Source organism: Ovis canadensis, chromosome 9 (genome assembly GCF_042477335.2).
Source record: "Ovis canadensis isolate MfBH-ARS-UI-01 breed Bighorn chromosome 9, ARS-UI_OviCan_v2, whole genome shotgun sequence".
NCBI classification, from domain to species: Eukaryota; Metazoa; Chordata; class Mammalia; order Artiodactyla; family Bovidae; genus Ovis; species Ovis canadensis.
In genome coordinates, this window is record NC_091253.1 from 88,899,081 (window position 1) to 88,917,594 (window position 18,514).

Below are 18,514 nucleotides of genomic sequence, written 5' to 3' on the forward strand. Positions count from 1 at the left end.
AGTCCATTTGCCCACTGATTCTGTTGATAGACACTTGAGCTGCTTCCAGGTTTGTTTGCTTGTTTGCTATTACAAAGAGTCCTGTTATCCTTGTACATTTCTGCTATCCACACACAGAAGTTTCTCTGGGGTATATTTATAAGAGTGAAATTTATACGTGCACCTTCGTCTTTACCAAACAACGTCCAATTTCCAATATCTATAGCATCAGCAATGAATAGGAGTTTCTGATGCTCCGTATCTTCACCCGCATTTGGTCTAAATGCTTCCATCCTTCCAGAATTCTTATTTAAAATCCAACCCCCACAAAAGGGGCTGGTATTAGCAGTGAGGCTTTAGGAGGGGAACCCTCATGAATGGGATTAATGCCTGGTAAAAAGCCTGCAGAAAAGGCTCCAGAGGGATCCTGGCCTCTTTCAATTCACCATATGAGGGCACAGCAGAAAGGTGCTGGCCGTAAACCAGCAAGAAGGCCTCATTGATTATGACCTTGCTGGCTACTTGATCCTGGACTTCCAGTCTCCAAAACTAAGAGCAATAAATTTCTGTTGTTTATAAGCTACACAATCAGTAGTGTTCCCAAATGTACTGAGATAATTTGTAAATTAAAAAAAACTTTTTTTTCTTTTTCCAAACCAGCAGGTACAAAATGGTTCTTACTGGGATTTTAACTTGACTTTTCCTGATTATTGATGAGATGGAAGCATTTTATGTGTTTATGAGTCATTTGTATTTTCTCATGAAAAATGCCTATTTATATTTTTTGCCCATTTTTCCACGAGGCTGCCTGACTGTTGTTATTTACCTGTTATTTATATTTTCTGGATGTGAATCATTTGTCAATCACATGGGCAACAAATAAACGTTCTTAGTTTGTGACTTATCTTTTTATACTTTATGGTCTATTGATGTATAAAAGTTCTTAATTTTATTTTAATGGTATGCATCAATTTTTTCCTCTGTGGTTTGCATTTTTGTCTCTTTGTTTAAGGAATACTTCCCCATCCTAAGGTAATAGTAGTACCCAAGGTAATAGTAGGGCTTCCCTTGTAGCTCAGTCAATAAAGAATCTCCCTACAATGCAGGAGACCTTGGTTCGATTCCTGGGTCAGGAAGATCCCCTGAAGAAGGAAATGGCAACCCACTCCGGTATTCTTGCCTGGAGTCTCCCATGGACAGAGGAGCCCTGTAGGTTACAGTCCATGGAGTCACAAGAGTCAGACACGACTTAGCGATCAAACTGCCACCAAGGTAATAGCAAACACCAGCACTTACTGAGTCCTTTCTTTCTTTTTTATAAGATTTCTTGGGGGTTTGATTTTACTGTTTGCTTTTGTTTTTCATTTAAACTTCTTATTTTATATTGGAGTATAGCTGGTTAACAATGTTGTGATAGTTTCAAGTGCACAGAAAAGCGACACAGTCATACATACACATGTATCCATTTGCCCCCAAACTCCTCTCCCATCCAGGCTACCACATAACATTGAGCAGAAGTCTACATGCTATACAGTAGGCCCTTGTTGCCTGTCAGCTGTCTATTTTAAACATAGTGGTGTGTACATGTCCATCCCAAACTCCCTAACCATCCCTTCCGTCCACCTTCCCTCAGTAACCATAAGTTAGTTCTCTAAGTCTTATCCACTCTTCTGTCAATGGACATTTAGCTTCCTTGTCTTGGCTATTGCAAGCAGTGCTGCAATGAACACTGGGGTGCATGTGTCCTTTCAGACCATGCTTTTCACTGGATAGATGCTCAAGAGTAGCATATATTTATTTATTTGGCTCTGCTGGGTCTTAGTTGTGGCATACAGGGTCTAGTTGCCTGACCAGGGGTTGAACCCGGCCCCTTGCATTGAGAGCTTAACCACTGGACCACCAGGGAAGTTCCTTACTGAGTACTATGCTTCAGTACTCTTAACTTCCTTTCATGGATGATGAGTGTAAGACACAGAGAAATTAAGCAACCTGATCACTGTCACACAGTAAACACAGCGGTGGAATAAGAATGTGAACCTGACCATCTGCCTTTAGCATTTGCATTTTAAAGACTGTTTATCCTGTCAGCTGTAGAGATCATCTGGTTAGTCCAAAAGAATTAAGAGATTTACCTTTCTCATTATTTACTCTGAGGTTGGCATTTGTATATGATGTAAGATACCCGAATTAATCTTTACCCTAATATCTACCTTATCCCCTTAGACATTCATCATTAGTGAAACTATCATTGACTGACTCATGCTAAAGGTGAATTAAAAAAACAAAACTATTTTGTAGAGGCTATAAGCAAGTGATCCTAGGCAAGGTGGGCAAAATGTAACCCTGCTCTCCAGGTTCACAGTGAAGTGCAGCTTCAAATGATGTGGCTCCAGAATAGAATCCTTTGAACTGAGTAAGGCAGACCTCCACTGTTCCAGCGCTGAGGACAGGAGGTTGATCAAAGGCTTTTGGCATCTTATAAAGTGAACAAAACAGCCCCCGAAGAAACCCTGCAAGAGGCACAGGCCATCACAATGCCCGGAACAGCCTCCGGTGCTGCCTACACTCCTGGGACCAAAATAGCTCACACGGCATTCCTGCTGCCTCCTTGTGAACTGTGTGGGAAGGAGAGCTGGTCACGAATCCTTTGTTTCAACCACCCCCACACGCTAGGACAGTCAGAGCAACTGCAGGGACATCTTGGCATCTAGAGCAGAGCACATCACAGGGTTTGTACATCATGCCTATTCTGCACCGAGTGCCATCATCCTCCAAGAGGAAAGGTTTAAAAAAAATGCCAAGAAACTATAAATGGTTTTTTATTTCAAAAATAAAATGAGAATGAGCTAAATGTAGCAGAGAATGGGGGTCAGATCATAAAGGGTCTCCTCCTGATAGACTGAAGAAGTGTGAACTTTATTGTGGCAGTGGGCAGGTTAGGAAAGTAACACGATCCATTTATTAGTTTGCTCGTTACAGACCCTATGACTAGTTACAATCTGGCTGATAGAATACACTATAGAATGGTTGTGCCAAGCTCTGCTAGTGATGCCCTCCCACCCCGCTTCTTCCTCACCAGAGGGGCTCACCTCCACTCCCAAGCCTGGAACTGTCTACCAGTCACTTTCCCAGCCTCCTTGGCATGTGATCCAGTCCTGACTAATGGGATCAGAGATGGGGAGGCAGCTGGGGGGATTCTGGAAAAGCTTTCCTGTCTAGCGAAAAGATGCCTAAGGAGAAAAGCCCCACTTCTTTTCTAAATGTGATCATGTTTGCATGCAGCGTCTGGAGCTGCCACCACGAATAGGGACAAGGCCAATACCTCAGGGATGGCAGAGCAGAAAGATGGAGGTGACAATGTGATAGAACCGCACAGAGCCACCCTCCTGCTGGAGATAACAGATGGTCATTGCTTAAGCCATTTTTACTTGGATATTCTGTTACTTGTACCCCAAACCATCTCAACCGAAAGGAACATTAATAAAGTCACTGGTACAAAGTAATATAATGTTATAGGAAATATTAAAAATAGACACTGTTCCCTTCAGATACTTATTGGAAATGAATGAGCCTCGAAACTGGAAATAGTTAGCTACCATATTAACTGGTCACTGAATATTTTGAGTGTTGAAGCAGGAAACTACAACTTCAGAGAAACTACAGCTTCAGAGATGTCCTGTTTTTCTTCTATCTGAAATGATTTTTTTTTTCTCATTTTATTCTCTCACTTGCACATTTCCCTAATGAACATTGAAAACTTTCTCCTAGTTCCCTGCTAAGCAGCAATTCTCTCTTCTTGTAGGTCTATCTTTCATGAAGTCAGGGCAGTCAAAGCACCTTATATAAGAAGACTCAGCATTGTGCCAATGAAAGAATCGTAAGTTCCAGGGCAACAATAGAGAATCATGGAGTTCCCAAGGCCAGAGGAACCTAACATCACATGTAGTAACTCAGTATTATTTGAATAGAGATAAAACCAGAATATCTGGTTAGAGTTCCTTAGTGATAGTGAAGTCGCTCAGTCGTGTCCGACTCTTTGCGACCCCATGGACACCAGGTTCCTCCGTCCATGGGATTTTCTAGGCAAGAGTACTGGAGTGGGTTGCCTTTTCCTTCTCCAGGGAACTTCCCAACCCAGGGATCGAACCCAGGTCTCCCACATTGTAGACAGACGCTTTACGGTCTGAGTCACCAGGGAAGTCCCCATTACAAATTATCTCCCAACCTAAATTGTTACACACAATGGTTGGCAACTTTCCAGCAAGTCCTTCTGGTTCCATCGGAGGGAAGCCCATCCAGTCCCAGATACACACCGAGGTTCTCCAGCTACCACTGGAGAGTCCTTCTTTCTTTCTAAGAAATTTGATAAGATTCTGTCAAGTGTGGGCCCTGAGATGTAATCTCTCCGATCTTTATTCTCCTGTTGCTTATAACATTTGCTGGGAACTCCTGAATTTTCCATATGTAAACAGTTTTTAAAATATAAGTGAGAAACACTGCATCTGAGATAGAGAGCTGGATTGCCAGCTACCGAAGAAGGTGGCTGCTCTGGGTTTGCCAACAAAGGTCTGTCTAGTCAAAGCTATGGTTTTTCCAGTAGTCATGAATGGATGTGAGAGTTGGACTATAAAGAAAGCTGAGCGCCAAAGAATTGGTATTTTTGAACTGTGGTGTTGGAGAAGATTCTTGAGAGTCCCTTGGATAGCAAGGAGATCAACCAGTCAATCCTAAAGGAAATCAGTCGTGAATATTCACTGGAAGGACTGATGCTGAAGCTGAAACTCCAATACTTTGACCACCTGATGGGAAGAACTGACTCATTGGAAAAGACCCAGATGCTAGGAAAGATTGAAGGCAGGAGGAGAAGGGGATGACAGAGGATCAGATGGCTGGATGGCATCACCGACTCAATGGACATGAGTTTGAATAAACTCCGGGAGTTGGTGATGGACAGGGAGGCCTGGCGCGCTGCAGTCCGTGGGGTCGCAGAGTCGGACAGGACTGAGCGACGGAACTGAATTGAATGTCTCCTTTCACTCCTGTTCACTTTAGTTTTAAGTGTTGACTCTGCGCCCCTGGGGTTGGAAGTCCTTTGGTCTTGAGCGCATCCCGACCCCGCGCGCAGAGTGGGGCCCGTCGTGAGGCATCTGCGCGCCCAGGCCGGGCCACGCGGAGCTGCGGGCCGGGCCGAGCCGCCCCTGGAGGCCGCAGCGCGGGAAGGCCCCCGGGGCACCTGGCGCCGCGCGGGGGCGGGAACCAGGTGGCCCGGGCGCGCCCGCTTTGCCCGGACACCGAGCAGGAAGTGGCTCCGGCGCGGCCCGGGCGCGGCCTCCGCAGGGCGCGCCTCCTTCGCGGCGTCTGGCGGGTGCGGCCGGGCCGGGAGGCGGCCGGAGCCCGAGCCCCGGCGAGCGGGCAGCGAGTGCTCATGGCGGCGCCGGCGCCGGGGGACCCCGGGGCCGCCGCCTCGGCCGTCCTGGACGAGCTGGCTCGGAACTTCACGTACGGGGCGCGGGGCGCCGGCAACGGCTCCCTGTCGGGCGCGTGGTACCGCCGGAACCAGGTAAGGGCCGGCCGCCCCGCCGCCCGGTGGGGGCCGGGTTGGGGCCGCCCTCCGGCCGGACGGTCCCGAGGACACCGGGCTGCCCACGTGGGCGGAGCTGACACGCAGTTTCCACACGTGGACCTCACTGCCCGGCGTTCGGGAGAGCGGGGACGCCCTGGGCAGCCGCCCCCGGGAGTGGGTCGCACAGGCCGGCGGTTCTGGGCCTCTGTGTCCCCAGACATCCCACCTCTCCAGCCTGAATCCGCCCTCTTCTCCCAGATGGACTCTAAGGCGTGTGGGGGCAAACCTCCTCCACCCGTATTCGCCCCCAGGATCATTTTACAGTTAAAAACATGAGTGACACTGTATTCTCAGAATCAGAGAACTGGTTCAAGGCCACCAGATAGCACCTCTGTGCAGATGCTCTGAGCGTGACTCTGTGTGTGTGTGTGTGTGTGTGTGTGTGTGTCCCCAGTGTGTCAGCTCAGCTCCTTCCATTTCCTCACCAGGAACGCTGACATTCTCAGGTTGCAGTTGCCAGACTCTGCTTGCTCACCGGCCCAGTGGGAAAACGTCGTCAGCCTCAACAACGCCCATGTACGCTGGAAACACACATTTAACAAGATCAAAGGGGATTGGAGCTGCCCATTTATTTCAGGCTTGGTTTAAGAGCAGGAGTTGGGGGTGGGGGCGCGCGGAAAAAGCCCTTCCTCTTATATTCTTTCAAAAAATGAGCAAGTGATCTTGGTATGGTGGATTCCAGGCTCCCTTCTATTTTCATAATGTGTTACTTTGTTCTTGTACTTTAACAAATCAATAGGTCTTTTAATTTTACAACAGTGTAATTATAAAATATCTGTTGTTGGTCTAAATCAAGGGCTTTAACCAATAATCAAACACCTGGAAGCCTTTATGCTTGCCAAGTGTTTTGAATGTTAGTTTCTGAAATGTTAGAATTTTGTTTTCAAAAATGTAGCTCAGAAGATAATTTATTTATATAAAGACAGAAAACCACCTTGTTAGTTTTCAACAGAGGAGAGAATGTCACTGTGAGTGTGTTTTACCACAAAACATACTAAAACAGGAAAAATGAGAGGACACTGAGCCTATTAGATTCCATTTCTCCTTCCTTCTACCAAGAAGAGTTACAAAGACTGCTTTTCATGGGAAGTTCTTTGAGCATATCTGTTATACTATGCTTATGCTAGCTTATGTTATAAAACATATTATAATATGCTAATGCTAGGAACAGTCCCAATAAAAGTTGACTGATTTTTTGTCTTTTTGGTAAAGGAATTAAAGAGTTAGTAAATGTGACCTGAGATGGCATCATCCAAAACAGGTGAAAACATTGTTTGCAGAGCGGAAACCTCTGTAGACATTAGTTTTCTTTAATGCTTCCTGGAATTCAAGATTGTCTTGGCTCTCTGACACCAAACATAGCTTATTATGTGACGTAAATGTGAAAACTTAACTTTATGTTTGCAAGGCTTAACTTGCCTTTGACAGTATAGGTTTGTACAGGTTAGAAAGAGTGTATCAGGAATATGCTAATCGAAACTACTCAGCTGACACCCAAACCATAGCTAGTTTGAGGTAAGACTGTATCAACTTTTCCCATTATTATGCAGATTTAAACTATCTTATAAGATTGTGGTATTTTAACTTTTCATTGATTGCATTTGTTTTTAAGCAAAAGTAAAACTTGATTTTTAAAAATTCATTCAGCAAACATTTTATTGAGTGCCTCTTGTGCTGAGCAGGCCAGTAGAAATAAAATGGAATCTAATTTTTCTTTTCTTTTTGGACATTAACTGATTATGTACCGTGCTTAAGTCTCTCAGTCGTGTCCAACTCTTTGTTACCCCATGGACTGTAGCCACCAAGTTCCTCTGTCCATGGGGATTCTCCAGGCAAGAATACTGGAGTGGGTTGTCATGCCCTCCTTCAGGGGATCTTCCCAACCCAGGGACTGAACCCAGGTCTCCCACATTGCAGGTGGATTCTTTACTATCTGAGCCAGGAGGGAAGCCCTAATTGATTATAGATAGCTGCAAATGGGAGTGGCTTCAAGAAAACAAAATAAGAGATATAAGTTTAGGACTTCCACACTCAAAGTTAACCATGATTACTGGGTGGTGGTTTAGTAGCTAAGTCATGTCCGACTCTGGCAATCCCATGGACTATAGCCCACCAAGCTCCTCCCTTCATGGGATTTCCCAGGCGAGAATACTAGACTGGGTTGCCATTTCCTACTCCGGGGGATCTTCCCAACCCAGGGATTGAACTCCGGTCTCCTGCATTGCAAGCAGTACTCCTGCACTGCTGGCAGATTCTTTACTGAGTAAGCCACCAGGGAAGCCCTGATTACTAGATAGCCAGAGTTTAATAAATTTTATCACTACTGAAATATTTGGACAGTGTCTGTTCGGTAATAGCTCAGCTCTCTGTGTTTTTTCAAGAGATAACCATCAGATCTGATAAATTAACCTTCAGTTCAGTTCAGTTCAGTTGCTCAGTCGTGTCCAACTCTTTTCGACCCCATGAATCGCAGCACGCTAGGCCTCCCTGTCCATCACCAACTCCCGGAGTTCACTCAGACTCACATCCATCGAGTCAGTGATGCCATCCAGCCATCTCATCCTCTGTCGTTCCCTTCTCCTCCTGCCCCCAATCCCTCCCAGCATCAGAGTCTTTTCCAATGAGTCAGTTCTTCGCATGAGGTGGCCAAAGTACTGGAGTTTCAGCTTTAGCATCATTCCTTCCAAAGAAATCCCAGGGCTGACCTCTTTCAGAATGGACTGCTTGGATCTCCTTGCAGTCCAGGGGACTCTCAAGAGTCTTCTCCAACACCACAGTTCAAAAGCATCAATTCTTCAGCACTCAGCCGCCTTCACAGTCCAACTCTCACATCCATACATGACCACAGGAAAAACCATAGCCTTGACTAGACGGACCTTAGTTGTCAAAGTCATGTCTCTGCTTTTGAATATGCTATCTAGGTTGGTTATAACTTTTCTTCCAAGGAGTAAGCGTCTTTTAATTTCATGGCTGCAGTCACCATCTGTACCACCTGCACCACCTTACTCACAGAAAAAGAGCAACTTCCCTGAAACACATTTCAGGTGACAGATGAATATTTAACAGTGCCTTCTTAGAATCAGTGACATCTAAGGCAAAGAAGTGAGTGGTTTTAGAGGAAGAAATCCCCAAACAAGTAATAAGTGGGAGTTCAGTGGGGAAAGTGTTCTAGGGAATCAGGGAAGCAAGGCTTTTGTCCAACCTGCATCACTTAGGCATCTGCCTATACAAGTATAAATGCAATTAAGTTCTGCAAAGGTATTTTCTTTATGTTTGATCCACAAGTTTTCAGTATAAAAAGATAATGCTTCTAAGATGATTATTGAACTCCCCATAGTACAAAGCACTATGGAATATTCAACATAGTCTTTAGACGCAAATTCTTCCTTCCTTCTTGTTATTAGATGCTTGGGGAAACAAGCTATGTAGGTAACTCTAAAGCAAGGCAGTATGTTTTAAGTGTCATATGAGGAATATAAAGTCCTTTGGGAATTCAGAATAAAGTGGCTTTTAGCAGGGGCCATCAGGGATGTTTTCCAGAGAGGTGCTATTTGAGCTGGACACTTAAAGACAGAGTTTCATTAATGAGAGTGCACAGATGGAAGGCATTGCAAGAAAGGAGAAAGTCTGGAGACCAAGGAGCAGCCCACATGGTCTGGACAGGTGCCCTTCTGAACGTTTTTGTATGTAGAATAGAAGTCAGTGGCCATTCTGGTTGCAGTAGAAAACTGACAGTGACCAGAAAGTGTGAGTACAGTTTCAGGTCTTAGATATTGACGTGAGTTGCCTTGAAGGGCAACGGGTTAAGATGTTTGGACTCTAACTGCTAGACAGTGGGGAGCCATTGAAGGTTTTTTTGTGAACAGAGAGTGAGGCAATCAAAACAAATGCTGCTGCTGCTGCTGCTGCTAAGTCGCTTCAGACGTGTCTGACTGTGCGATCCCATAGACGGCAGCCCATCAGGCTCCTCTGTCCCTGGGATTCTCCAGGCAAGAATACTGGAGTGGGTTGCCATTTCCTTCTCCCAAAGCAAATGAAAGGCATTTGAATTGGGGTTAGCAGTGTGAAGGAGCCTCAAACAGGCCAACTGTGGACCGAATCCAGCCTGTAGATGTGTCTTGTGTCAAACTGCACAGAGGTTTAAAAATGTTTAATACATTGCCAACATTTAAAAAATGAGTATGTAAGGTTTCAAATTTCCATGATCTTTTTAAACATCAGAAGTGCTAGCAACTTGGCCCTCTTCCCCGCATGATAACTGTGAGGGGGAGCTCACAGCTCAGAACATCTGTGCTCCCCACTTGGGCTCCCCACCCCTGCTGTCTTCTCTTTTACCTACTGACCCCTGTAGGCATTTAATTTGCAACAAGCGTCAGAGGCTGTTGTCTAGTTCCTGCTGTCAACTAGCTCAGTGCGTGTAGGCAAGTCACACTGGGCTTCAGTTTTCCTTGCTGGTAAACTTATGCTTAGAATGAAAGACCCACAGTCTTTTTCATGTTATCTGGTTGAATGAATAAGTGCCAATCCAGCAAGGCTGTAGAGGGACTGGACAGGAAAGGATGAATGTGGGAAATATTGTAAAGGAGGGGTTTCGTGGCTGTTTCTTTAAGTTTATGCACATTGCGAAATATCTAAATTCGCAAAGATACTGTCAGAAAGGTTTCTTCTGCATCGGGTAAAATGAAGAATTCAGATTTTTTAATGTCCTTTGTTTGAACTTTTGATTTTCAATGGCTTGGATTTTTAAAGTCAACATATTTAAAGGAAAATTGATACATCTTGGCAGGGAAGAGGGGAATGGAAGAGACTGACATTTGTTATGCATTTGCTATGTGACACTTTATAGCTATTATCTCATTCTAGCCCCCCAACAACCTTGTAAGATACATATTATCCTCACTGTTCATGTAAGGAAATTTGTGTTAAATCAGTTGCCCCCAGATCTTACAGCAAGTAGGTTTAACTGCAGAGCTATTTTTATTCCATGCCTGAAGGCCATTGCTTAGAAACTAAAGCTTGAAAAGAATGTGGTAAGGGAAAATGAATATGGCTTGTCTCGCTGGACTAAAGAAAAATCACATTGGGTTTTATAGTGCCCTTTTATTGATTTTGCTTTGCTACCATTTATCTCTTTTCTGCTGGTCACTGCATCTGATTGCCTCTTGGAGACAGAAAAGTGTCAAAACTTACAAATAACCAAAGGGCGAGGTGGAGGTTACTGGTCCTTTCCATTTCCTTCCCAAGAAAAGCCTCTTTTTAAATTTTGTTTATACTTATTGACCTTTGTTTTTTTAGCCTTCCTTATATAGCCAATGTGGCATTTCCTCTTTACCAGGTTTTCTTCAAGATGTATGTACAGTATAAGGCAGCAAAAAGGAGGAAGGAAGAAATCAATTACCTCAAAGCAACTGTATCAAAGCTTTTGTAACCATTATCATCATCATAGTCATCCCATGGTCCTTAATTGAGCAACAGATTCTTAATGCTATCGTGAATTTGTCACACCACATGTTTGCATTTAAATCTACCTGTCATTCCCACTCTTTGTGACCCCACAGGCTGTAGCCCACCAGGTTCCTCTGCCCACAGGATTCTCCAGGCAAGAATGCTGAAGTAGGTTGCCATTTCCTCCTCCAGAGGATTTTCCCAACCCAGGGACTGAACCTGTATCTTCTGCTTCTCCTGCATTGCAGGTGAATTCTCTACCACTGAGCCACCAGGGAAGCCGATTCCTACTAACTGGTTATAAAGTTGCATTCATGCAATCAGCTAAGTTCAGGCTGTGGGAAACTTCACCGGTTTACAGGTTTATGTGGCTCAGTTTCTTTGCAAATCACTTTTACAGGGGGAAAAAAGGGGAGAGCAAGGATAGAGATTCTCCTTGCAGATTAAAATACAACTAGAAGATGTATTAGACAAAAATGACAGCCTCCCTTCACGGTGTTCAGGGAGCACGCTTCTGTGGTGAAACCATAAGCAAAAGGAAGGAAGGGATCACCATGAAGTCAGACCGGGGTTTCCTTGGGGTATGAAGAGGCTGTGATGGGATGAAGCAAAGGGAGGGCTTTGGGTGGGCACCCAGTTACTGTTTCGTGATCTGGATGCTGTTAGGAGAGTGTTTGCCTTATAATAATTCATTTTAGTAATTTATTCATCTGTATCATTTTCTTTGCAATTGCCTGTATCTATTATATTCTACAATTAAAAAAATTTTTTAAATATTATCAATGCTGTGACTGTTCAACTTGCATGTTTTACTCAGATAGCGTGGGAAATGGTACGCTGGATTCATTTTGTTTGTTTAGGAGAATTATTTAAACAATTTCTTTTTAAAGTGTTGGTGATTGTTCAAATTGGCATTTGAGAGTTTACTATGGAAAAGATGACTTTTCCCTAAGCTATCCTTTTTGTTCTAGGATAGGGTGCTTTAAAAAGCTTGGCCTCTTTACTAGATGTGTTGGCAATTTTCTAAATTTCTCCAAATCTTGACTTTCTCTATCAAAATGGTAATAGCAATAACACTAATAACACTATATACCTTATAGGGTTGATGTAGGAATAAAATAAGATAATATCTATCAAATAGTTAGCAGGGCCAGACACATAGAAAGCACAGAATAAACACTAGCTAGGGACTTCCCTGGTAGTCCAGTGGCTAAGACTCCTTGCTCCCAAGGCCCAGGTTCAATCCCTGATCAGGGAACTAGATCTCACATGCCACAGCTCAAAGACAACTAAGACCCGGCCCAACCAATTAAAGGTAATCTGCAAAACTGTTTTTTAAAACTAGCTATTATTAGAAGTATTAAGCCAACCTATGTTATAGGAAGTATCATAAAATATATATTTCTAATGATTAGTCATTATTGAACTTCAGTCAGTTCAGTCACTCAGTCGTGTCCGACTCTTTGCAGCCCCATGGGCTGCAGCACTCCAAGCTTCCCTGTACATCACCAACTTGTGGAGCTCACTCAAACTCATGTCCATCGAGTCAGTGACACCATCCAACCATCTTATCCTCTGTCATCCCCTTCTCTTCCTGCCTTCAATCTTTCCCAGCATCAGGGAAAGAGTCAGTTCTTTGCATCAGGTGGCAAAAGTATTGGAGTTTCAGCTTCAGCATCAGTCCTTTCAATGAATATTCAGGACTGATTCCTTTAGGATCGACTGGTTGGATCTCCTTGCAGTCCAAGGAACTCTCAAGAGTCTTCTCCAACACCACAGTTCAAAAACGTTAATTCTTTGGTGCTCAGCTTTCTTTATAGTCCAACTTTCACATCCATACATGACTACTGGAAAAACCATAGCTTTGACTAAATGGACCTTTGTTGGCAAAGTAATGTCTCCTTTTTTTTAATATGCTGTCTAGGTAGCTTTTCTTCCAAGTAGCAAGCATCTTTTAATTTCATGACTGCAATCACCATCTGCAGTGATTTTGGAGCCCCCCAAAATAAAGTCTCTCACTGTTTCCATTGTTTCCCCATCTATTTGTCATGAAATGAAGGGACCAGATGCCATGATCTTCATTTTTTGAATGTTGAGTCTTAAGGCAAGTTTTTCATTCTCCTCTTTCACTTTCATCAGGAGGCTCTTTAGTTCTTCTTTGCTTTCTGCCATAAGGGTGGTGTCACTTGCCTATCTGAGGTTATTGTTATTTCTCCCAGCAGTCTTAATTCTGGCTTGTGTTTCATCCAGCCTGGCATTTCACATGATGTACTTTGCATGTAAGATACATAAGCAGGGTGGGAATATGCAGCCTTGACGGACTCTTTTCCCAATTTGGAACCAGTCTGTGGTTCTATGTCTGGTTCTAACTATTGCTTCTTGACCTGCATACAGGTTTCTCAGGAGGCAGGTAAGGTGGTCTGGTCTTCCCATCTCTTGAAGAATTTTCCACAGTTTGTTGTGATGCACACAGTCAAAGGCTTTGGAGTAGTCAATAAAGCAGAAGTAGGTGTTTTTCTGGAACTCTCCTGCTTTTTCAATGATCCAACGGATGTTGGCAATTTGATCTCTGGTTCCTCCTTTTCTAAATCCAACTTGAACATCTGGAAGTTCACAGTTCATGTACTGTTGAAGCCTGGCTTGGAGAATTTTGAGCATTTAACTCATCGCAAATGGAAATAAGAAATTCTGTCAGTTATTTGATGCAACTCTCTTTTCTTTAATCCAGAACCAACTATTTCTTTGCCTCCACTGCCTTCCTCACTCCATTTGATGTTTGCCTCCCCTTCACTCTCCAGACATAGTCACATTACAGAACACTTCTTGATTGTAGTAATTTCTTAGCTGAAACACTTGTCATCTAAGGCAAGTGTACTAAGGCAAGGATTTCCCCCATGTCTTCTGCTTCTTTCCAGGCTTCTGGATTGGGGAAGGATGGATGTGTGGCTCTGGGAACAGCTGACAGGATTTGGTGTCAGAAGTGTGATGACATCTCCAGATGCTGACGGTAGTTTAACCAACTAAGGACCAGCACCCCAGCTTGGGAAAGCTCATGCTGTGTCAACATTGAGACCTAAATGCTGTTTATTTTAGGGGTGTTTTTGTTTATTTGTTTTGGCTTTGTTTTTTTTTTCCTAAAGGTCCAGTATTCCTCCACTCCGTTTACACCCTCATAACCTGCCCTTTCTCTTGGATGTGATTCTCTGTTCCAAGAGAATTGCACTTTACATAAAGTCAGAGCTCTTCTTACTCTGCCCTGGTCCACTGGAGTCTTCATTGCCCGGAGGCTTACCACTTTGCCCTCCACCTAGTTCTCATGTGCACACCTGTGCGTTTACTTCATCTTGTCGCTTGGCCTGGACCATGGCCACTCCCAGCGTGTTCTCCTGTCGTCTTTGGCACATGTCAGGAGATGCAGAGTAAACACAGGCTTGTGTAAACACGGGCTAGCTTATGTTTAGTCATGAGCTCCACACCTCAACAAATATTATATTTGTCCTGGCATGCCTCCTTCAGAGACCCACCCTGGTCTTGGCAGGTCATTCTGAGGTCTGCCAGCAGCCTCAACACTGTGGTTCCCTAAGCCACCCCCTCACCTTCTCAGCACCTCTCAAATGGTTTCAGTAACTTGGGCCCCCCGCCTGACCTCTGTGGCTTGCAACAGGGGTCTGTTCTCTCTTCTGGCTTTGGCACTTGGCTTCCCGACCAAGAACGCTTTGTAAGTTAAGAGGCTTTGGTTGGTGAGTCCCAGGAAACCTAACTTTAACTGGCTTAAATAATAGAGGAACTTAATCAGTATGGATGACATGGAAGGCCGGAAGAACTCCGGGTCCACACCAGCCTTGATGCACACACTGCAGTCACATGGCAAACGCAGGCTATCCCTCTCCTCCTCCACTTCTGTTCCTCGGGACTGTTGATCCCACTTTTTGCAGGCTCACCCCCGTAGCCTTCATCCTCCCTTTTCATTTTCAGGAAGGAAAGCTTGACTTTCTCCACCAATGAAAATCCATTGCCTTTAGTCTGACTGGACGAGGTTAGGTCCATGTCCTTTCCTGAACCAGTTGCCAAGGCCCAAAGAACATGAGCCCTTGGGAAGGGCTGGTGAAAGACAAGTCCTGTAGCCAGGATGAGAGGTACTACGTAGTCCTAACAGCGGTGACCACTGGGTAGGCTGGAGTCCTCCTCCTCTGGTTCACTGTCTTCTTGGGCAGCCACCTCTCCCCCCAGCTCATCAGAGACCTTCACTTTCTACATCCTGCCTCAGAGGAGCAGCCCCAGCAAAGTCATCCCAGTGAAGCCCGCCTTGCCATTATGGGTGAACCATAGCAGTAATCTCCTTAAAAGCTTAGTTATAGGATCAATTTCTGAAATATTTTTCTTAGCATCAACTCTAAGCTGTGACTTATCTCTAAATTCGAGACTTACCACCCCCACTCATGTTTTCTCCCTCAAGAGGGACTTCTAGAAAAGCCTCTTGTCTTTCTGCAGACAGAAAAGTCAGAGGGTACCCGCTGGCAAAAGCAGCATCTCAGTCTTACCTCTACCTGCTTAGTGATGTCTTTACCGTCAACAACCACCTCTTCAGAAGGGAGGAGCCTCCTAAAAGTTTAGTGGATTTAAGTGAAATAGGTGTGGTATGTGAGTGCAACGTTGTACGGAGTCCTAGAAGCCAGGTCAGCATTGCCAATAATGTCATTCAAGGTTGAGGTCAGTCCTGTGAATCCTGGGAGGTCTTTCTTTCCTCTTCAACCTCTGGACTTGCAGGGCTCTGATTGTTCCGGGGCTATTTGGGAGACAGTGATACTCTTTTCCATCATTACAGCCCACACTGAGTTTGATCAGCTAATCAACAGTGACGGCCGAAATGCAGCCAACATTCCACTCAGTAAAAATCACAAGTAGAGAGCCCTTCTCAAGAGCGTTGGGCAGTAATACCAGAGAAATCGGGAACATGGACTCTGTCCTCAAACTGTAGCCATATATGGGGTGTGATACACGTCAATTAGACCATATATCCATTATCCAGGGCTTTCCCGGTAGCTCAGCTGGTAAAGAATCCGCCTGCAATGTGGGAGACCCCAGTTCGATTCCTGGGTCAGAAAGATCCCCTGGAGGAGGGCATGGCAACCCACTGCAGTATTCTTGCCAGGAGAATCCCCATGGACAGAGGAGCCTGGTGGGCTGCAGTCCATGGGGTCGCAAAGAGTCGGATGTGACTGGGCAACTAAGCGCAGCACAGCACATACTTTATACGGGGGCTTCCCAGGTGGTATTAGTGGTAAAGAACCCGCCTGCCAATGTAGGAGACAGAGGCACAGGTTTGAGCCCTGGGCAGAAAGGTCCCCTGGAGGGGGGCGTGGCAACCCACTCCAGTATTCTTGACAGGAGAATCCCATGGACAGAGGAGCCTGGAGAGTTACAGTCCCTAGGGTCGCAAAGAGTGCACACACGCAGGTGTACATTATACAATGCACAGTGTGTGTGTGTGAAAGATATAGACAGAGAACGAGAATGCATTAGAAATACTTGGAAAATCACAGTGGAAGGACTGGTGTGAAGCTGCCCTTGCTTATACAATCTGATGGACTGCTTCCGTTGTGTTTCCAGGACCAGCATAGTACAGTTACATAACTGCAAGTAAAGAGAGCCAAAGCAGAAGAGGAGACAGTGTGATGTGCCTTTGGATGTGACTGCCTGAGCCGCAGCAGTGGAGAAACGAGTGGTTCTTTGTGAACAAGGTGCAAGTGGACCTCCTCTTACAAGCGGCGGCCACAGCCACAAAGTCGAGAATACTCCTGAGTTACATGCATAGCATTTTATTAGACTTCTGAACTGTATGTACTTGCAGACCCAAATCACAGTCACCATCAATGAGTTCTTTGGGTATCAGAGGTGGGTTGACCATAAGGTGGGTTGGGACCTGGTTGCTGGACCAGTGGGATGTGAGAATTTTGCCAGGAAAGGGGGAGCTTGGGGTTAGGGGAATTTATTTGGTTATGAGTACTGGCCCTTTAGAGGCAATGGAGTGTCCAGGTCACAGTGTCCCAGAGGAGAAAATCTGCACTTGATTCCTGCCTTGATGTCAGAAAGATCTGGTCTGGTGGGTGGAGAGGGCTGCAGGAGTCTCAGGCAGATGCGTGTCAGTAAGAGGCAGAGTCACGATCCCTCCCCTATATTGAGGCAAAAACTCACCCAGGGGCTGGGGCCTGACATACACAGTGGAGTTGTCTCCAGGAGGATGGAGCTGGCAAAATACAGCCCAAGTTCAAGGCCGGCATCGCTCTCAAAAGAGTCATGTACTCTTGAAACCCAAGCAGGTGTGGGGGAAAGAGCTATAATTCAGCGAGCTCCCAGGTTTTCCAGCTCAAGGGAGGAAGCCTGTCACACATCCTGGGATTTCCCTGCAAAAGGCAGCCGGCAATCCTGCTTCTATGACAACAAAGAATGACCAGTTTTGTTAAATTATTATTAAGAATATATTCTTGCAAAATTTGAAAGTTATGGGACCTCATATTGATCTGGATGCAAACAATAGCATTCTTTGTGTTCAGCATGTCAGTCCTTGTTTCAAAGATCCCCTTTCCAGTGTTAAACAGGATTGATTTGTTTTGTAATAGACCCAAGTTTAAGATTTCCTTAAGTGATATCTCACCTTTCTTGACTATTGTTGTTCTCCTTTTAATAAAGTGTTAAAAGCTCCCAAAGGATGTCTTATTACATTTTTCCCATAAATTTGTTCTGCTACAACTTAAATTTCTCAAAAACAACAAACATGGTGGCTTAGTAAGCTAAGTAAGGCTTATCGTTAATGGAGCTCAGTTTTTTAAGATAAGGGATGTACAATTATGTAAGTAAATGTGTTCCCAAGTAAAAGACAAAATGTAACAGTGCTTAATTGTATGGGAAGGCAGTATGTTGGGCTTTTCTGCCTAGGTTTTTAAGGTTGATTAAAAATTGGCATAGAATAGCTTGTAGAATAGCAACCATACAGTGTGTTTTGTAATCCTGACCTTCTCTGTTGGCTTTAAATCACCAGAGTTGGATCCAATGCTATGAGACTTTCTCAGGATAGAAAGGCAATAACCTTATGGCATACAAAAACCAAGATAACAAAAATCTCTTCTGGAATGACATTTTTTCTTTCTTCATTTTTACGTATGGGATTATAGCTTTAACTTAGTTTGGGTTAGTATTGCAGACAATGCAATTATCTACAAGGGCAAAGGAGATTAGGGGTAAGAATAGTCGAACCCATTCAGCATTCTAAAAAGTATTACATATTTCCAACGTTTGCCGAAATGAATATGAATATTGTTTCTTCGTGGCCCTGTTGTAGTTAACTCTCCACATTTACCCTCCTTCTTCTGAGATCCCAAAGTGTCTCCTAACTGGTTTTCCTGTTCCCTGGCCTTGCTCCCTCCCAGTCCATCCTCCACACTGCACCAGGATGTCTTCTAAATGTCT

General features: G+C 44.6%; 1 protein-coding gene across 2 annotated transcripts in view; it reads left to right on the forward strand.

The window, feature by feature from the left end:
• The first annotated feature begins 5,106 nt into the window (after positions 1-5,106).
• NIPAL2 (NIPA like domain containing 2) overlaps positions 5,107-18,514 on the forward strand; it is an 86,096-nt gene continuing 72,688 nt past the window's right edge. Inside the window, exon 1 of one of the 2 annotated variants that reach the window (XM_069600535.1) lies at positions 5,107-5,539. In XM_069600535.1, the coding sequence (XP_069456636.1) occupies positions 5,405-5,539 (135 nt within the window). In that variant the 5' untranslated portion in view covers positions 5,107-5,404. The remainder of the gene's footprint in view (positions 5,540-18,514) is intronic. The other variant, XM_069600536.1, reaches the window with a different exon arrangement.